General features: G+C 44.7%; 1 protein-coding gene and 1 long non-coding RNA gene across 9 annotated transcripts in view; one reads left to right on the top strand and one right to left on the bottom strand.

Annotated features, from left to right (window-relative positions):
* Window positions 1–903: 903 nt before the first annotated feature.
* LOC123349171 (c-Maf inducing protein) overlaps window positions 904–19,975 on the top strand; it is a 198,746-nt gene continuing 179,674 nt past the window's right edge. For 2 of the 8 annotated variants that reach the window (XM_044986998.1, XM_044987002.1), the window contains exon 1: window positions 13,453–14,243. In XM_044986998.1, the coding sequence (XP_044842933.1) occupies window positions 13,947–14,243 (297 nt within the window). In that variant the 5' untranslated portion in view covers window positions 13,453–13,946. Of the gene's footprint in view, window positions 966–13,452; window positions 14,244–19,975 lie in introns of those variants that run through there. The other 6 variants (XM_044987000.1, XM_044987003.1, XM_044987001.1 and 3 more) reach the window with 4 other exon arrangements.
* On the bottom strand, window positions 1,002–6,343 carry LOC123349172. The gene is made up of 3 exons (XR_006573402.1): window positions 6,273–6,343; window positions 3,486–3,557; window positions 1,002–1,228 (listed from the first exon to the last, which is right to left on the bottom strand). It is a non-coding gene; the product is annotated as an uncharacterized LOC123349172 (long non-coding RNA).

Raw genomic sequence — 19,975 nt, forward strand, 5'->3', positions numbered from 1 at the left:
TTTTTTTACTGTTGTTTGCCTGTAAGCCTTTATATCTTGATTCCTTATACTTGGCATCACTTAATCCTATGCCCTTGTGTTAACTAAATCTGCTTTACTCTTACTATAACCCAATTCAGCACTATGATTGGCATAAGAGGGTTTGTCAAAGCCCTGTTAAATTAATGCACTGCAGAGTATTGTCTCTTTAAAGGAGCAATTGACTTCTCTGAGTGTTTGGTGAGAAAGCCGGACACTGCAGGGAAACAGGCATTGATTGATTGGTACCTGCAAGGCAAGGTTTAGACTGGCAGAGTCCTAAAGAGTTTGCTGGGAAAGACCAGCTGGTATGTCAGGGAGTGTCCCACAGCTTAGCAGTAGCAAAGCTCTCACCGGCTGAGGGGGTGACTCAGGAATTCGCAGTTCTGGGAACCTCAGCTGATTGCCATATTGGCCAGTGATTTGGGGAAAATTTGGGCCTGGGAGGGTGTTGGGGTCATCTGCAAACAGTAACTGGGCAGTGGAGGCCAAGGTTTGACCTGGACGCTTGTTTTCTGGCTATTGGTGTCCGGGCTGTGAGCCACAGCAGCATAGCATTTAAGGCACCCACAGCTACAGGGCAGGCGGTGGCAGAACCCCTCACAGCTCTGGGACGAATCCCACAGTGCAGCTGTGCCAAACCAGAAGAACAAGGAACTAATTCTGTCTCAGAGCTAGAGCTACTGGCTCAGCTACCCCCCTCATGCTGAGGAGAGGAAGGTACTTCACTCCTTTTCCTGGAAACAGGCCCTCTCTTAGTACCTCTGGCCAGTTGCTCTATCTGGATCCAAGGCTCTTCCCACTCCCCACCCTACTGTGCCCCTCCCACCCACTTATGAACAGCAGGGAGTATTAAGTGAGTAATTAACTGCTCTCCCATTGTAGCCAGAGTCACAGCTGAGGAGAGGCACAAGGCAGCTTACGTACTTCCCTCCCTGTGTGGCTAGGTAAGTAAGGACCTAGCCCTACGTGACTTGCCTGTTTGAAGTTGAGTGCCTCTGTGATTTCCTTATCGAGGGTTCATTCACCATCCCTTGGCACTGCTAAACTATCTCCAGAGGACAAAAAGCAGTCTCTGGCAGGTCATCCATTGCAGCAATTGGACAGGTACCACAAGGGCTTAGTCCTTCCTCTGCTAGTGACTCATTTTTATGCTGTGTAGCCCTTCTGCTATGAGGTAGCAGATTTTGGGGCTTTGCAGCTCGGTTTCCTGTTGGAAAAGAAATCAGTGGTATAGTCAGGATATTTTCTTAGTGTAATGGATTTTATTTACACCATGTACACCAGTCCTGGAGCAGAAGTGGTTACAAATGGCATGTAACAATCCCCTCTTTTTTAAATTACTGCCCCAAACACTAATACTCAGTTCTCAGAGGTCAGCTCTACCCCCAAAATTGGCTCCCCGTAGAGATTAAGGCAGGAGAAACTCCCTTCCCATTTGCAACAGCTTTCCCCAAAATAAATTACATCCCTAAACTAACAACAAGTAACCTTTCTCCAAGGACTGTACACTGCATCCACCCTAAGAGAAGGAACTTGTAAGACTGTAACAGCACCAACTGAGGACTCCCACCAAAACTGTGGTCTAAAAGATCTCTCTCACACAGGCTGCTTTGCATCCCAGAAATGTGAAGTACTCAGAGTGTGGCTCTCCACCAGTGCATAGTAACACAATCAAAGCTAATGGAGAGGGAGGGGAATTCATTTTAATTATACATTTATTTAAAGCAACTGTTTTTTTTTAATTTTGACAACTACTTTATTAGGCTGCTGTCTTTTGCCCTTGGATTAAACATCCTCTTTGTTTCCTTCTATAAAAGAGGCATTTTTATTTGTTTACATATGATTAGGCAGGAAGGATTGGCAGTTCCACAAACAGGAGCAGAGATAGGGTGAAAAGCACCGCCCCAAACAGCCAGCTCTCTGCTAACTAGGCTGGGTGGCTTAGCAGGTGTTCTTGGAAGGAATGCTGATGAGCCTCATTGGAGACTGATGACCTGGGGGGAGGGGTCCCAGGTAAGGTGCTGTGGGGAGAATGCAGAGGGTTTGGTGGGAGGGGAACTCTCTCAAATTATGAATGAAGTAACCCGGCCACTGGCAGCTGTGGATGGTCAATGTAAACAAACTGTCTCAGGGCCCGCCAGTGGATTACCCTGATGGGCCACAGGTTGCCCACCACTGATCTGGGGCAGAGCCACAAAACTCAGAAAGTTTGGGGGCGTTCAGATCCAGGGGGTTCTTCTGGGTCCATCTCTCCTTGACTGTCTTTAAAATGGTCTAGTTCCTGAGGGGTAGTCTGTGGTGTTCATGTCTAGACTTTAACGGGGCAGAGCATTCACACACCTTGTTTTTACAAGGAAACACACTGGCTTTAGGCATGATTACACTACAGGCACTTCCTACAGCGATGGAAGATTTTGTCCATCACTGTACGTAAGCCACCTCCCCATGCAGCAGTCGATAGGTCAATGCAATAATTCTTCCACAGACCTATCTGCCTCCCCACCAGAGGTTAGGGTAGCTTAACTATGGCCCTGAGGGGTTTGAATTTTTCACAACTCTGGGCAACACAGCTAAGTTGATCTAAATTTAAATGTAGACCAGGGCTTAATTGGTTCCCTGCCATTACAGGGACCTTAGGCAGTGCTGCACCTCAGTCCCTCCTGTTCTCAGCCAGTGGCACAGAAGTTTAGTCTCCTGAGGGCTATAAGACTTTGGTTTTGTTCTGGTTGTTGAACTGGGCATGGCAGTGGCTGGATAGTGTTTGGTAGCCTATGATGTACAGGAGGGTGGGCTGGATGATCTGGCGGTCCCTCCTGGCCTCAACCTCTGTGCCTCTATGACCTCCAACCAACCTCCCTTCACTCTACCACTGTAGGGTTTCTAGTGGTTGGGTGGACGGTGCTCGTGCTTTGCTGTAGGCTTGGAGGACTCATGGGCTTCATGCTGAAGATAACTTGGCAGGAGGCATGGAAGGATGACCGAATATACCATTCCCACTATAGTCCAGGACTTCCAATCTGCAGTTTATTGGCCACTTATCCAGCTGAGATTAAGTAGATAATTTCAGAGGAACCCAGAATGGAATTTGGCCTGAGCTGCTCTAGCTAAATGCTGAAATAACTACTTGTAAGTAATAAAACCCAGGGGAAAAAATTGCTCATTTTTGCAAGTTCAAGTTTCATCTTGAGCCTCAGCCACCATCTTCTATTTTCAGTAGTATTCTACTATATTCAAGCTCTTATATGGTACTCCTCACTAAGGTATCTAGTGCCTTCCAGCAGTGCATAGAGCAAAGGACTTATATCTGTCACCTCCTATAATCCAATTAAAATGTGGTTTTTATTTAACCCATTGAGATTTTATTAACAAACTCTCTGATGCAAATTCTTCCTGGAAAAACATATTCTCCACTCCCATTGTCATCACACAAAGTGAGAAATAAAACCTGTCTGTGATCTTGTCACCTTAGATTTATAGTTCTGTAGTAACCAGAGATGAGAGCAGCTTGAGAATTTGCACTCCCGGTTCCAGTAAACCTAGTTAATTAGTTTTAAAGAAAAAAATTAAATCAATAGAATGTTCTTCATTTTCCCACATTGCTCCACTTTAGTTACATCACACTACATAGAATTCAGAAGGCCTTAAAAAGAGTGGCTGAGCAGCTTTATTCTCCTTACTCAACAGTTGGAAAGCTGAAGCACAAAGCGTTAACGAACTTGGCTAAGGTAACAAAAGTGAATCAATGGCCAAAATGGGAATAGACCCAGAGTCTCCTGACTCAGTCTGTTAGACCGTTCTGCTCCTTGAATATAAGTGAAAAAGCTGCTCATTAGAAAGAGCTGTTAGTTTAGTGCTGTTTGCTTTGCGCACCACACCCCTTTGTATTACCCAGCATCTAAATTACAAAGGTGGTCAAACTTGCTTCCTGTTGAAAACAATGGTTCTGAATGACACATCACATCATAATGCATGAGGCAACTGCAGCAGGAATGGATTGATGGATTTTACTACCATGTTGTCTCCATGTACCTTTCTGTATCTACTTCTGGATCAGAGTGACGAATACTGGAACAGGGTTGCTACTTTCAAACAAACAAGGTGGCAAATTGGAGAGTGCTTTTGTTTTAGTGATGGCTGTTGAACTTGTTTCAGTAACTTGAAGCATGTACTATTCAAAGCACTCACTAAATGGAAGAAAACTTATTAAAGTGTGTCTGTGGGGGGGAGGGGAGGAGGAAGCTATCTGAAAATATGGGGAAAATGTCCTGTAAATACCAGACAGGGACAAAATCATCAAAGGTTTATACTACTAAGGTCAGGTATTGTGGTTCTGTGGGGGCTCTAGCATAAACCCAAATACATGGTCTGGGTAGCCAGGTAAATCTCCAAACATCTCAGTACTGGATAACGTTTTGGGGGATGTGGGGAATATTGTTTGTGTATGGCTTTTTGGGAGGAGGCAGAGGGGGGAGGGGCAGTTGCTTGAGATACTATCCATGGAGCTGAAGTAACATGAGTTTTAGTTTCTATCATCCAGGAACTGAAAATCATCCAGTGACTGAATCTCATAGTATTTCTGTGTAGCAGTAGGATAGAGAAACGACTGGTTAGCTAGAACGTTGCGTCCATGTCCCCGCAAGTACAGGATGAGGAGAGAATGCATCAGCTGTTAAGAGATTAAAACTTGATTAGAACACATTTAAAATGATCAAACACATACATTGTTGAATACATATCACAAATACTCACGCCATGACAGTACCTGTATGTTAAAAAATGACATTATAACCATGAATACTAAAAATGTCTGAACTGAAAATAGCCTGTGATAGAAAATACAAATGAGGGTTAATAACACACAGAAGTTGATCTGTTTAATCAATTCAGAAAGATCCATCAGTCTTATCGCTACCCAGTTAATGGGCTGGATCATATTATTTTCATACTGATGGCGTCCAGTGATATGTTCAATACAGATGTTGTCTGAAACTGTTGCCCATGACAAAACCATCAACCACCCCATCAGCTGGGTATAGTGTTACTGCACCCTACAGTCTTGGAACTCACAGTCTCTTTGTTGGGCTCCCAGGCACCCAGTGCTCCAGCAATCAGTGTGTGAATGGTAGCAGAGTATCCCTGTTCTCTCAAGGCATCAGGAGGGAGGCCAGTTTCCATTTCTGAGCTTCAAAAAGGCAGGGATCTGGTTCTCCATAAGGCAGATCCCTGGTTCCAAGGAATTCTTATCTGTCTCTTGGGAAAAGCCCACTCCCTGTTTTTACTCTTTCTCTAGGGTCAGGTCACATCTGGCTCTGTTCCTTTGTCAGCCTTCAGATAATTTACTAGCTCCATCACCTCTTCCAGCATGATGTGTATTATCCTCCCCTGGGACATTTTCATGTCTGGAGTTAACTCCCCCAGCCTTTCTTGTGAATACTGAGGCAGATGATTAACCGTAGCCAGATCTCCCTCTTTTTGACAGTAAATTATCCCTTGCCATCTCTCCCTGCCTTGTTTTGGTTTTAACGAACAATCTCATGAGATGTCTGACTCCTTGCTTTTGTGAGGGAACCATTTAAAACAAAAGCCACACATACATAAAACATGAACAGCACACGCTCACAGACAGTCATTGACACATACTGACAGCAGCACAGAGACAGACACTTCTGCGGAGACACACACTGACGCAAACCAACACACAGACACATTTACTCAGTCACGCAGATATACACACACACCATCACAGAGACAGGGGGACGGGTAAATCTGCACTGGGGCTGGCAGGTGACTGAAAATGCAGCAGAGTGTTTGGGGAAGGCAGTCACAGTGGCAACAACTAACTTCCACCAAGACTTCAAATGTGCCATCTCCCTGGGCCCAGTTTTTCCTGTGACTATTTTTTAACCCGTTGGGACTAATGCATGACCCTATGTATTTTTATATTCTAAATCAGTGTGAAGGCAGAGTAACCATCTCTACTGAAGCCACTCCCTTTTCCCAGGCAACACATGACTTCTGGACTTCGCATTCCAAAACTATAGGAAACAGTCTCTCTGTGAGCAACCCATATCTTCTTTTCTGCCCCTATGAATATGGCAATATTAGCTGCTGGGCCCACCGTTCATTCCATAACTCTCATTTGGATATTCATTTGCAGGTGCTAAAATCCATCAACTGTACAGCCTATTCTTTTGACCTTAAAATGGCTTGGCGGCATCCTGTATGCCTTAGGAAATGGATTACTGTCATACCTCTGATACTGCAAGGGATTGTTCCCAGAACTCCAGTTACAAAGCCCCATACTGATCAGGCAAGCTTCCTCCCGCATATCCATTATCCTCCTAGTCTGGGGTACTAAGAAACACTATAGTTAATTAATGACTGCTGTCCTGTAACCTCACATAAGGTGGTGTTTCAGCCTTGGTTACAAGTTAACTGAAGCTGCCACACAAAGTGAGCTGGCTTTCCAGCTGAATTCCTTTGTCTCTGGTTCACAGGGCTCCACATGCAGTTTTAATCAAAACAAAACGTGAAGGGGAGCCTTACTTTAAACTAACTGTTTACTCTTTCAGTCTATAATCTCTTAGTTCTCTGCACATTGGGTGATTTATTTCTACCTGCAGTTAGTCTTTTTTCTATACCCTTGCTGTCATTTGCACGGCATTGTTTTCCTCTGAGTGTCTGTATTTCTTGTTGTCATCGCAAACTCTTTGGCAAATGTTATATTTATTTTAAAACCAATCTCATTTCCCCTACTCATCCTTTCTTTCCAGTACTTTGATTCCATGGACCTCATCCAATCCTTCCTGTTCTCTTGTTAAAACTGGGGTCATGGTTTGGACATTTCTGGTTTCACTTTAGTCCCAACTGCAGAACTAACTAGGGCCAAATACTTCAGACCATGGATATCAGGAAGTCTAAGACGTAGGCCACGTCTACACTCTAGAGCCTATATCAGCATAGCTATCTTGGTGTCCCCAGGCCGGCATACCCCCCGTGCAGGTACAGTGCATGCTGATAAAAGTGCTTCTGTTGGCATGTAATATGACCTCCTGAACCATATTGGCTAAATGGACAAACACTCTTCTATTGGCACAGCTGCGTCTATCCAGGGTGTTTAGTCGTCAGAGCTACGTCGGCTTGGCGGAGGTGGGGGAAGAGTGGTTTAACTTTGTATCGTAGCCCAGGCCATTGTCTACACAGGGGTTTTCAGCCACCAGTGTACTTAGACTGATACAGCTTTGCTGGTGCAAACCCCCATTGTGGATGTGCTGCACCAATGTAACTGGTGCAATTCAAACCCCTAGTGTCGACCTACTGCATCCATGTAAATTGGTGCAAACCTCCAGTATGGATGTGCTAACCTAATGTAAACCCATGATTTATACTGGTGCAGCTAACCCATCAGGTAAACTAGCTTACAGGTCACGGGTTGCACTGGTGCAATGGTTGTTATACATCGCAGTACAGGCAAGGTCTTAATAAAGGCTTCAGGAGCTGATTCTAAGACAGGGTCCCTCTTGTTTCTGATCTCTTTTATTCTCTTGTTTTTTCTTGCATTTGTATCTCAAATCTTGCCTCAGTTCCACTAAAAATCCCAGTGAAGTGTTATACTCCATTTCTGCCTTCTTTTACTATTTTGCAAGGAGCAAGCCAGAGGCCAGGTCTGCACACCAAAAACCAAATTCATTCATCATAAAAATGTCCAAATTTCACGTAATGTAATCCCGTTGTAACCCAGAAACACGCTTCTGGGGTCAGAGAGGCGAGTCCATGCACAGCTTTTGCTGAGTACTCATACGACGGTTAACTCTTTGGGCCTGGGACGCTGGCTTTATAGTACAAATACAGTGCTTAGTACAAGGCCCCAATCAGTGCATAATGCATCCTGCCATAGGACAGGAGTCTACACAGTCTTTTCTAACTCTGACCCATGTCATGTGACCGAGGATAGTGTTGTATCAACCAGGCAATGTACTAACAACTTCAACAGGACTTTATTTTTACAGTGGAAACTTCTGTACCAAACTGCTGCTGCACCCTCTGTAACTCGCACTCAGCCTCCTCAACTCCTCCCCCGTCCTTCCTCTTTCCTGTCCTTTCAGACTCCCAACAGCCAGTGCTCCCAGTTCTAATAATCACAAGCAGCATCTAAACACCACAGATAGGAAGTGAAGTTCTGACTCACTCCTGTGCATCACACTTTTTATTACAGGTGCTATCATAATATAGATATTTAATAATAAACATAATTAATAATCAGTGGTGTCATTCTATCCTCTCTTCTGTGGCACCCCATCGCCACACTATCTGAGATTAATAGCCCCACTATCTCCACCTTCTTCTTCCCCCTTTCCCAGTCTGTTTTTTTTCCTGATCTTTTATAAAAAGTCTGGCTCCTTCAGCATTTCCCCCTCTTAGAATCTCACTTCCCCACTGTGTCAGTTCAGCCTGTGAAGATGAAATTCTCCCCCTTGTGCTATTCCTCTGTTGTTGGACCTCTTCTGTTTTAGTGACATTTCAGACATTTCTCCTGTTGAGCTGGGTTTATAGCTCTGTCTCACAAGTATTTTCTCTTGGCATTCTTATTTGTATATATTATTAGTATCACAGTAGTTCCTAGGCACAATCAATCAGGCCCATGGAGGTAGGTGCTATACAGGCATGTAAAAAGAAGGCAATCCATGCCCCAGAATGCTCATGATCTACATGACAGACAAGATGTGACAGGTGGATGAAACAGAGAGAGTAGGGGTAGGGTGAAAGGATGATATAACAATAACATGAACAAAGTTTAGCAGAAAAGCAGAAGTTGCAGCATGTCACTTACCTAACCAATGCCAAGCAAGAGTGATTTGCAGGCACTATAGCAGAGGTAAGTGCTGATGAAGGATTTAAAGGAGGATAAGGTGGCAGCTTTATGAATTTTGTTGGGGTAGGGTCTTTTCCCAGGCACTTGGGATGATGGGGGAGTAAGGTGGAGGGAGAAGTGGACCCTCAAGGCTGTAGATAAAAAGAAAACCTGTTTGTATTGAATCAAGCAGTTGAGAATATGGATCCTGTGTGCAGGGAAACAAAGATGGGTTTGTAACTCAAGCGTATACTGACTCTGAGTAGTTGGAACTGGACTGCAACTGGCTGTTTAGCACTATCTGTACTAGCCAAGAAAGTGGAGAACACAAGAGACCAAATACAGAAAACAAACAAGTAGCATTTTGGAAGCTAAGAGCAGGCGAATCATATTCATCAGAGATGGGAAATAATCAGTTGTAGTTCATCTAGTCCTGCTGCCCCCATGCTGTGATTTACCTGTGGCAGTTTGCAGAATTAAATATTTCGAGAATCAAACGGTAAGTGATTAGAGTTGGGAAACAGAGGTGATTCTACAAGAGCATTTTAGTTTTATGCAGTTGTCTGCAGTCAGAGAACCCCAGATCTAGTCCATCTCCCCAAGGCAGTGCAGGATTGTGCCCTACAGGACATTTTTCCAGGACTATCTGTTCAAGTTTCAAATGTCCCAAACAATGTGGCTTACAACTCTCTCCCCTGGGTAGCTGATTCTGTTTCAAGTTAAATTCTGAACCCTGATCTTGATAAGGTTTGTTGGCACTCTGGGATTATGATGACTGTGATTTTTAAACAAACTTTGGACCCTTAAAATCTCTGGTAAAAGTGCACTGTTGGATGCTTCATGCATTCAGTGGAATCTCTGAAATTGGGGAATTCATCAAAAGAATAATTTTGAAACATTTAAAACAGTACAGCATTGTTGTGACAATGAATTGACTCAAGCAGGGATTTGCTCTGAGTCAAAAATGGCCATTTACAAGCATAGACTAATGAAATAATTAAGCCACACAGGACCCTTGTTAAGGTAGGTAAGAAGTCCTGTTATCCCCATCTAACAGGTGGAGAAACTGAGGCAGAACAGTAGAAATTTGATGAAAGGATCAGCTATTACAGGGATCTGTGCTGTGCAGCACCTAGATGGACAGACAGAATCACAATTTGGGAATTCCTGGTGCTCAGTCCTTTGCTCAAAAAACCAGCTCACATCCCTGCAAAGATAGCTCTGGGCTCTGGCCAGCCAGCCTCTATCTGCTTTTTATGGCTAACACAAACTGGTTACCCTCTGACAACAGACATTTCCAGGCTCTAGATAGTAAGAGTGGATTCCCCCCACCTCCCCATGCTTGAGCTGACTGTAGCTAAGAGTTTGTCAGAACATCTGTTAACACTGTAGCCTCCTGTAAAATTAATTAGGATGGACTGAACAAATGAGCAATGTTTTAATCTTTTTTTTTTTTGTCACCTATGCAAGTGCACTGCAAACCCAACTGCGGTAAAACCCCTCTTGAGGCATGGGCATTTTTATATCTTGCCTCTCTTTCAGTCACTCCTTTCTCTCCCCCCCCCCGCCATTTAGTTTGTGATGTGGTGCCATTGCCTGCCCTGGGTTTGTTTTCACAGAAGGTGCCTGAAGGCAGTACTTTCTGCTGTGTAGGTTTTGGCATCTCAAGTGTTTTTCATGGGTTTTCCAAGCCCCCATTGCTATACAACCTGTGTTATTGGCAGCCAGAAGTGCCCATGGATTTCCTGTCTTTCTTTCCTCTAGAATTCACATTGTTTTTATTTTAACACATGGTTATTAATGGATGCTACCAAGCATAAGAAGGCATGTGATGCCAGTGCTTCTGTTTTGGCACTGAGGCGGGACTTTGTTCAGAACACTTGATGGACTTGAACGTAGACCAGGGCCGACGAGAGGGGGGGAAGCCGGTACAAATTACCGGGGCCCAGCTTCCCTGGCTTTGTCAGCCCTGTTTAGCTAGTCCACCCTTGCTGGGGGACCAGAACCTACTCTCGGCAGCCCTAACGTAGACAGCCAAGAGACTAAGTACTGGAAGTGCATGAAAAGTGTGTTGATTCTTAGCCAGAAATATCCAAAGGGCGGCATTTATGCGTCAGCCTCACTTTGTGGGCTTAAAGCAGGAAGATGAACATCCCCGTTAACAATACACATGACAACTGAATTAGCCTGAAGGGGAAAAAAAGCTTCTGTATCTGCAAAAGAGGAATGTATTTAGGCCATCTTAATTAGGCTGGATGGGGTGGGGCTATCCTTGTTTTCATGGCCACTACTTCTTTCATTAAGCAATTTTTTTTTTAATTTTAAAGTGAATTTTAGTGATTTCTGAAGTGCAGGTTTGACAGCACTGGAAATCGGCAATGTGGCCTAGTAGACAGAGTATTGAACCAGGAGACCTGAGTTCTGTTTCTGGCACTGACCTACTGTGTGACCTTGGATAAGCTGACTTGGGCTCAGGTTGTGGGGCTTTTTAATTGTAGTGTAGATGTCTGGGCTTGGACTGGAGCCTGGGCTGTAGGACCCTGCAAGGTGGGAGGGTCCCACGGCTTGGGCTGCAGCCCACACCGGAACATCTACACTGCAATTAAACAACCCCACAGCCTGAGCCCCAAGAGTTCAAGTCAGCTGGCACGGGTCAGCTGCGGGAGTCTAATTGCAGCATAGACATACCCTCTGCCTCCTCTGAGCTTTGTCTGTCTGGTCTGTTTAGATTGCAAGCACTTAGTGCAGGGGCTGTCTCTTACTATGAGCCTGAACAGTCTCTAAGCACAGGGTGAGAGGAAGCAAGGGGGAGTTCACCTTAGTATCTCTTGCTCTCAAAGTAGGTTGGTTTAAAGAGAGGGAAGACGGTCTGGAGAGTTCCTCTTTTTTCCAGAGTGGCTTTCTCAAGCCTATTGTTAACAGCCATTTGACAGCTGCTTCTGAAGCTGTATGTCTGCTGGAAAAAAATGGGGCTTAGGAGGGGTTATTTATTATTTAAGCATCCGTCTACCCCTCTGTCGTTGAGATATTTTTAGAATGCTGATCACCGTAGCATCTAGGCGCCATCTTGTTGAGATCTGGACTCAATGCTCCGCCAGCTGACATGTCTTGTACTTTGGGTGATGTTTCAGTTCCCAGAACTTTCCTGAGACCGGAGGAAGAACACCACTAAGCAGACTCACTACGGCAGTGACCGCAACCAGCCTGTTACGGGCTTCCTGTACTATTTTCTGTGCTGGTTGCAACACAAGGTGACACAAAAGCCAGGAACCTCAAAATTCACCCTGTGCAGCTCCAGCTTCGTTCTTGCCCATTCATAGTGGGGGCCAAGTATCTATCTCAGGTTCTGATCTCCCAGGGCCTTGACAGGAGTGTTGCGCTGGTGCTGTTTGAAAGGGTGATTTAAGGGGGGGGGGGGGAAGAGAGAGGAATGGACAGACTTACTTTTGTCCAGTATGTTACCTGAAACAGACAGAGGCAAGCCCTCCCTCAGGAGAGGGGGCCAGGGTCTCCCACAAAGGGCCAGCAAACTTGTCCCAAAGAGGGAGACCCAGCAGGGCTTATGTTGCAAGGTAGTGCCAGTGGCTGAAGGGTGGCTATACAGGTGGCCTGGCATGAGGGGGAGGGGAGTTGTTAGGGCTACTCTGGCTGCACAGCCCCCCAGCTTCATGCTAACCTCCCCCTCCTCCCTGCCTCTTCTGGGACCAACCCTCCCTTGCTCCCTGCTCCTCCAATGCCACCTCCTCCAACTCCCCCCACCCCGATTCCCCATCCGTCTCTCCCTCTGTGCTCTCCCCTGCCCCAACCCCTCTCACCCCTGATCCCCCATCCCTCTCACCCCTGCCTCAACCACTCCCTCCCCCACTCTGATCCCCCTGCCCCAACCCTTCCCTCCCATCCCTCTCCCCTGCCCAACCCCAAATCCCTCTCTCCCTATGCTCCCCCGTCCCAACCCCTCCCACCCCCAATCCCCCATCCCTCCCTCCCCCACTCTGATCCCCCTGCCCCAACCCCTCCCTCTCCCCTGCCCCAACCCCAAATCCCTCTCTCTCTATGCTCCCCCCTGCCCCAGCCCCTCCCACCCCCAATCCCCCATCCCTCTCACCCCTGCCCCAACCCCTCCCTCCCACACTCTGACCCCCTGCCCCAACCACTGCTTCCCCCAGTATGATTTTCCCCCTGCCCCATCCCTCTCCCCTGCCCCCCACACCCTCTCTCCCTCTGTGCTCCCCCCGCCACAAAGCCTCCCCCGAGCTCGCCCCCCCCCCCCTTTCCCGGCAAGGGGCCGCTCGTTATCCCCCCCCGCGCTCCGCAGCCAGCACCCCCCGCCGGGGCTCCGCTCTGAGGGGGGAGCAGCGCTCGCGCTCCCTGCCCCCCGCCGCCGCCGCCGCTTGGCACGTGCCCCCGCCCGTCCTTTGCACCCCGGCCGCCTTCAGCAGGCAGCGCACGGCACCGCAATCTGCGGCGGCCATTGACGTCAGAGGGGGCCCCGCACATGACCCCGAGGGGACCAATCAGAGCCCGCCCTGAGTGGCTGCCGCTGCGGCTGCTGCTGCTGCAACAATCTGTCGGCGGAGCCACTCCGCGCCTCTCCGGCCGCCGCAGCCACATGCCCACGCTCCGCGCCGGCTGCACGCGCACCCCGCACCCGCGCAGCCCCGGGGGGTCCGGGGCAGAGACCCGCGCTCGCCCGGCTCCCGCACCGGGCGGGCTCCCCTCCGCCCCGCTCCGCGCGCGCGGCCAGCTGCCCCGTCCCCCGCGCCCGCGCCCGGCTCTGCCCCTGCCCCTGCGCCCCGCCGCCGCATGGAGCTGGCCCGGTGAAGCCCGCCGGAGGGAGCCGGGACGGCGCTGACACGAGGGCGGAGACGCGCCGGTTGTAGTTGAGACGAGGAATTTTTGACAATTGCTTTCTTCCCTTTCGGGGGGCGGTTCGTTCCCTCCCCCCAGCCTCTCGGACAGGTCCTCCTCCTCCCCCCCCCGGCGGGGCTTTTTTGGAGGGGGGGCTTTTTATTATTATTATTTTTTAAACCCTTGTTTTAAGGTGGCTGACGTTCAGCAAGAAGCCAAAGCTGCTATGGATTTTACCGGCAGCTCGGGTGGGGGCAGCGATCACCGACAGATCGAGGAGAGCAAGCCGCTGCTGGGTGAAATGTCTGCTACTGAGGGGAGTAAAATGGGGGCTGCGCGCTGCAGGCGACCCCTCCTGCACTGCAACGGCATGAGGTATAAACTGCTGCAAGAGGGGGACATCCAGGTTTGTGTCATCAGACACCCCCGGACATTTTTGAGCAAGATCCTCACCTCCAAGTTTTTGAGGAGGTGGGAGCCTCATCATGTAACCCTGGCAGATAACAGCTTAGCCTCAGCTACAGTAAGTACCCATGCTCCATGTCTTCCGCAAAGAGCAGGGCGCACTCCTGTCCTGCAACGCGGAGCTAGCTCCCCGCTGCTGCTGCTTTTAATGCCTTGGCTCTGTTTGCTCGGTAACACAAGACAGCCCTGTTGTCAGATGAATGTTGAATATGCCTCTTCGTCAACGCAGGCAGCTCAATTTTATGTCCACCTACAGTCTACTAGAAAATCAATGTTGTTAAGTTACATCTCGGGGATGGTTAGGAAATCTACAAAAGCCTGCCTACTGCAGGGCGCTTGGTGCTACCTATGTTAGGCTTTTAAAATCAATTGCCCGAATGTGTGTAATGTATAACCAGGATTGCGTTTCTGAAAGCAATATACCAGGCAAGTCTGAATCTTGCGATGTCTACCTTAATTTTTTTTTTAAACCCCAGTTCCTACATTCATAATTTTGTTCTATGATAACATGGAAAAAAAAGTTACTAAAGCAAATCTCATTGAACTAAAAAAGTAAAAAGAAAAGTAAGTACACATGGTAACGGATGGAAAATAAATATTCTCTTTGCACAGGACTGGAAAATGAAAAATTAATCTGTTCCTCCCTATCCCTCTGTGTGTGTGTGTGTGTGTGTGTGTGTGTGCGTGTGTGCACATGTGTGAATGAACCCCAATGTCCAAAACCCTGTTGTTGGGGATTTTTTTTTTTGCAACTATAAATAGTGTTTGCTAATTTGTAATTTTATTGCGTTTTGAAGGCAAATCTCCTTTTTATTCTCTGTGATGTTTTTATGGTTTTGTCCCCAGGTAATGTGACAGTGATTTGAAATTAGGATATTTTAACAATATCTAAACTAAAATCTGCAGATGGCATTTGAGGTTTTGGCAAGGTTGGAGGTAGGGAGGAGGGAGACAGGATGCTTTTAATTTTGAAACCAGATACTTTTAATATGGACTGTGAATATGCTGTCTTGGTCTGGGCCTTGTTGTTGGTTCTGATTTTTGGTGGTCACTAATCCTATCCTATCCAGACACTGACAAGGTGGAATGAAATATGGTAGTCTCCTTTAGGATTTTCTCTCCTTCATTGAGGACAATGTAGAAAACCAAGTTGTAAGCAAATATTACCAACACAAAAGGTACATATAGCAATATATAGTCTCCTTAAAAATATGGAGAGAATGTGTGTATACATATAATAAAAAATTACACACACATAAAACATGCGGTATCTATACATTTAAAGGATCCAATGGGATTTGGTGCAGCAGTATGAACCAATGAAATTTAATGAGTTTACACACGTATTTACAGTCATATAAGACTTTAGGTAGATAGTGGTTTAATTCTGGCTTTTTGATTTTTGTGTAAATAACTTCTTTTTCTCAGTGGATTTTCTGTAGAATAGAACAGGTACATTGGCTTAACTCTGTCCTGATAGGAAACTCACAACGTGGGACTGTGAATTAGCCTTTATATGGGTGTCCCATCAGTGGTCTATTTGGATGTGTTTCCTTCAGTCGGTGGTGTGTTTGAAATAAATCTTCAAATACATGGATGTAACTTTATATGAGGGCAGCACACATGTAAATGTTCAAGGTCTCTTTAACACAGTATTCTGACACACAGAGTATCTCAAGCGGGATCATCCACAGGCGCTATCTGTAGGTAGACCATCTGCCCATCACGAAGGGCCTGATGTGGTTCTTTTTCAAACCTAACATGCTGCCACCGTGCCAACTTCTGTTGTTCTGTTGAGTTATCCAGGATGTTCACATGCCCAGAAGAATATTAACCTCTCCCTGAAAACTGAGCTACCGGTAGGAAAGAAGCAATAGTGAAGCATTAAAGGAGAATCCCCCAAAGGAAACATGAGTATAGAACAAGTTTGGGTTCTGCATCATTCTGTGAGGATACTCTGAGGGGCAGAGCGGAAGTTGAATACTAATTGCGAAAGGCATTTTCTTTGCAGTGGCCATACTTCTGAAAAGGAAAAAAGAGGTGCAATACCTGATATTGGTATGGGCAATTGTATTTGTGCTTAATATATTAAAAAAAATAGAAAATAAAAATTAATCTCTGGTGTATTTTTATGTGTGCAAAGAGAGCACACTACCTCTTTCTTTCTGGCAAGGTTTTAAGTCTATTTCAGACACTAGGATAGTACTTTCTGAAAGAATTTCCCATTCAGTTTATGCTAATTCTCTAATTAATACCTGGTTTTCTCTCATCCTGTCTCCTTAAGCTGCATAATTAACAGAAATATACTAAATCACACTGTCATTCCATGCACCAATGTCTCATGTTGCTGGTCTCATTGTTTTCTGTGGGAGCTCCATTTTGTTGAGTGGTGCTTATTTGTGCTAGGTCTTGCACCTGAAATTATCATTTCTCAGTGCCAGTTCACTAAATAAATACAGTATGTTTAGGGCTGAGTCCTGCTTGCCTTATGTATACATGCAGATAGCCTCATTGATTTCCAAAGGATTACTCAGCCAAGCAAGGGGAGCAGAATATTCCCCATAATTATGTACTTGTTGCCTGAATGTGTGGATCTGTATTCAATCATGTTTTTAGACATTTGATCTTGGATATTTAAATTTATTTTTGTAAAATGCCAGGTGTGTACAATTCAAACAGAAATCACTGCTGGTTTCAAGATAAGGTAGAACTGGAAAACATACTGAGTGCCTAAAATTAGGCACTTAAATCCAGACTTGGGTTTTTAAATAGAAGAGACTTGACTTTTTTTTTCAGAGCTGCTGAACCATCTGTAGGTTCCATTGAAGGAGGCAGCATTGTGAGCACTCAGCACATCTGAAAACAGGCTTACTTTAACAATTGCAGCTTTCCATGTTCAAAGTGCTCTACAAAAATTCACTAATTAATCTTTGCATCATCACTGTGCAAATCCTGTGGCACAATGAGTTTTTACCGCATCCTACATAAGAGGAATAAAATTGAACCAGGAAATAACCTCACTGTAGTCTGTGTTTGAAAGCAAAAGTTGTGGGGGCAGCTAAAATATTTAAGCTTGATCTAGCCAGGTCTGCACATAAATGGTATGGATAAGATATTTGTTAGTCGCAGACATTTGATATCCTCTTTGTTATCGCCTGGGACATATGTGACTGAAATCCACCCCCACAAACTTTTATTTGCTAACCAACTCAAGCCCAGGCATTGGGTTATTTTGCGTCTGGATTGTCCATCTGTTGTTTGTACCTCTGATAGACACTGTTCCATGTAGAAATGTGTATAATAAACCAGGATCTGTTGTTTTGTCAAGATAGGTGACTATTTCCATTGTTTAATTAGGAAAATATGCATTCTGGCTCTGAGAAGACAGCTTTCCTTGGAGAATCCACTAAGCAGGGAAATAGAGAAATATTCAGGCCATCTTATTTTAGTGACAGAATTCACAACCTTTACAAAAATCACAATATATATTTTTTTCAATGCTGTGAATGGTAAATGCTTCAATTATAATTAACCTGTATAAAGTAAAAATTGAAATCACTTTACATTAATTTTATGATAAATTGTTGGCATGGGCACCAAAATAGAGACATGAAAACCATGCTCTGTTCTGCAGTGGAGAGACCCTCTTCACCCTGGTCTACACTGAGAAATTAAATTGACTTAGCTATCCGCCTCTTGGGAGGTGTGAAAAATGTGCACCCTTGAGTGCTGTAGTTAGGTTGACTTAACTCCCATTGTAGTGTTGCCTAGGCTGATGGATGAAACAACCTTTTGGTGGTCTGGATTAACTACCACGATGGAAAAAACAGTTCTGTCTCTGTAGGAAGTGTCTATATTATGGTGCTGCAGTGGCACAGTTGCAGTGCTGGAGCTGTGCGGCTGTAGCATCTGTAGGATAGACAAAGCCCTTCCTGTAGATGTTGGGATTTTGCCTGATCTGTATTTTATTTCTATTGTTTGTTTTGTTTCTCATTTCTCTTCAGACGATTTGCTTTATACACGGCATAGTTTCATGAATACACATACATCCTGTGTAGGCTATGCTGCTGCTGTGCAGGGATTTTTTTTTCTTTTCTTTTTGTTTTAATATCGGTCAGCTTTGTAGCTAGTTTTCTTTTTTTCTTTTTCTATCTTTCAATGCCAAATGTCCCAATAGGACATTTTAATATTTACAAACTTCATTTGCCAGATAACAACTTGCTTGGGGACAAATCTGATGTTCTCCCTATGGGAGGAATGATGTTTGTTTGCTTTATAAACATTTATCAAACTCCAACTGACAGTGCATTTGCTAATATTCTTTCTGGGATTTTTTTTTTTTTTTAAATAGGGTCTGCCTTTGTGTAGGGATTATTTGGTTAGTGGCAATGGTTGTAATAAAAAAAAAATCAATGATAATAAAATCCAATTTAACCTCTTTTCTCTAAATTGTTATGAGGAGAATGAGAATTAACTATTTTGAGTACAAAGATGAAAATGAAATTTTCAATAGTTTTCAGGTGCCTGTCTTAACTCGACTTATGTAGAATCTCTTTTCGTTCCCTACTTTGCCCCTTTTGTGTGTCTTCTTTTTTTCCCTTCTTCCCTTTCATTTGGTTTCTTTCTTCGCTGGCAGACTTTACTCTGAGTGCAATTGGTTTTTAGTCCCTGGAGTTTACATGTAATATCATACATGCATACAGCAAAAAAGGGGAGGATGAAGTAAGCAGTTCATTTTCACTATTGTGGTATGACATACTCCTAGTAATTCCATCTGGGAAGACAAGGCATAATTGCAAGCATGAAATTACTCATTAACATCCAGTTCCTTGAGGGGAAAAAGTAGCTCTTTTTGTACATTTCTTATTTTTAGTTTCACTTTTACAGGCAGGTTGGATATAATGGAACATAACCAATCCCATTCAAAACTGGAAATAATCCTGAAGAGAATTCAGAGCTGTTATGTGTGGGAAATATATTTAAGTAAAGAAATATATTTAAAAGAAGAATGGAAGTTATAGTCACCCAAGGAGCTGATGAATTGCATATACATTCACTGCTTAGATAGGTGTTTATATGTGATCTAAAATAAATGAAGTAGATACAGGAAAATTTGCTTGAAATTAGGAAAGGGGGAACAGAGATTTAAATTCATTTTTCAAGACCAAATAGAAGCTATTGTGCTGTTGCATGTTTTTTGAACTTTTCTTTCCTCTGTTGCCTTAAAATCAAGGAAAGAATTGCTATCAAGCAAGAATTTTTGTTTTCTTGAGCACAGGCTCTCATTTAGTTAGACAAATATGGTTTTAAACATTAAATTTCCCTTGGAAAACAATTTGATCAAGGGGGAAATGTTATGCAGAACTTGAAAGTTTCACAATACACTTAAAAACAGAACCACATTTAGAGGGTTCCTGAAATCCAAACACCATCAGGTTCCCCAATTTCTAATTAAAATAATAAAAATAAACAGTTACTTAATAAGCCAAGTAAGCAGTGGTGCTGGAACAATTTGTATAGTGGGGGTGCTGAGAGCCATTGAATCAAGCTGTAAATCCTGTATATGATGGAAACCACTTCAAGCCACAAGCCAGGGCGTGCTGTAGCACCCCTAGTTCCAGCACCTATGTAAGAAAGTGCCTAACTCTTCCTCATGTTCCAAAATCTGTAAGTCCACTGATATCAATGGGACTCTGCCAACATAAGTAAGGCAAGCTTGGCCCCTGAATCAGGACAGATATGGAATCAGGAATAAATTTAAGAGAATAATTTTCTAGTGCACCATAAAAA

Source organism: Mauremys mutica, chromosome 14, assembly GCF_020497125.1.
Source record: "Mauremys mutica isolate MM-2020 ecotype Southern chromosome 14, ASM2049712v1, whole genome shotgun sequence".
Taxonomy (NCBI): domain Eukaryota; kingdom Metazoa; phylum Chordata; order Testudines; family Geoemydidae; genus Mauremys; species Mauremys mutica.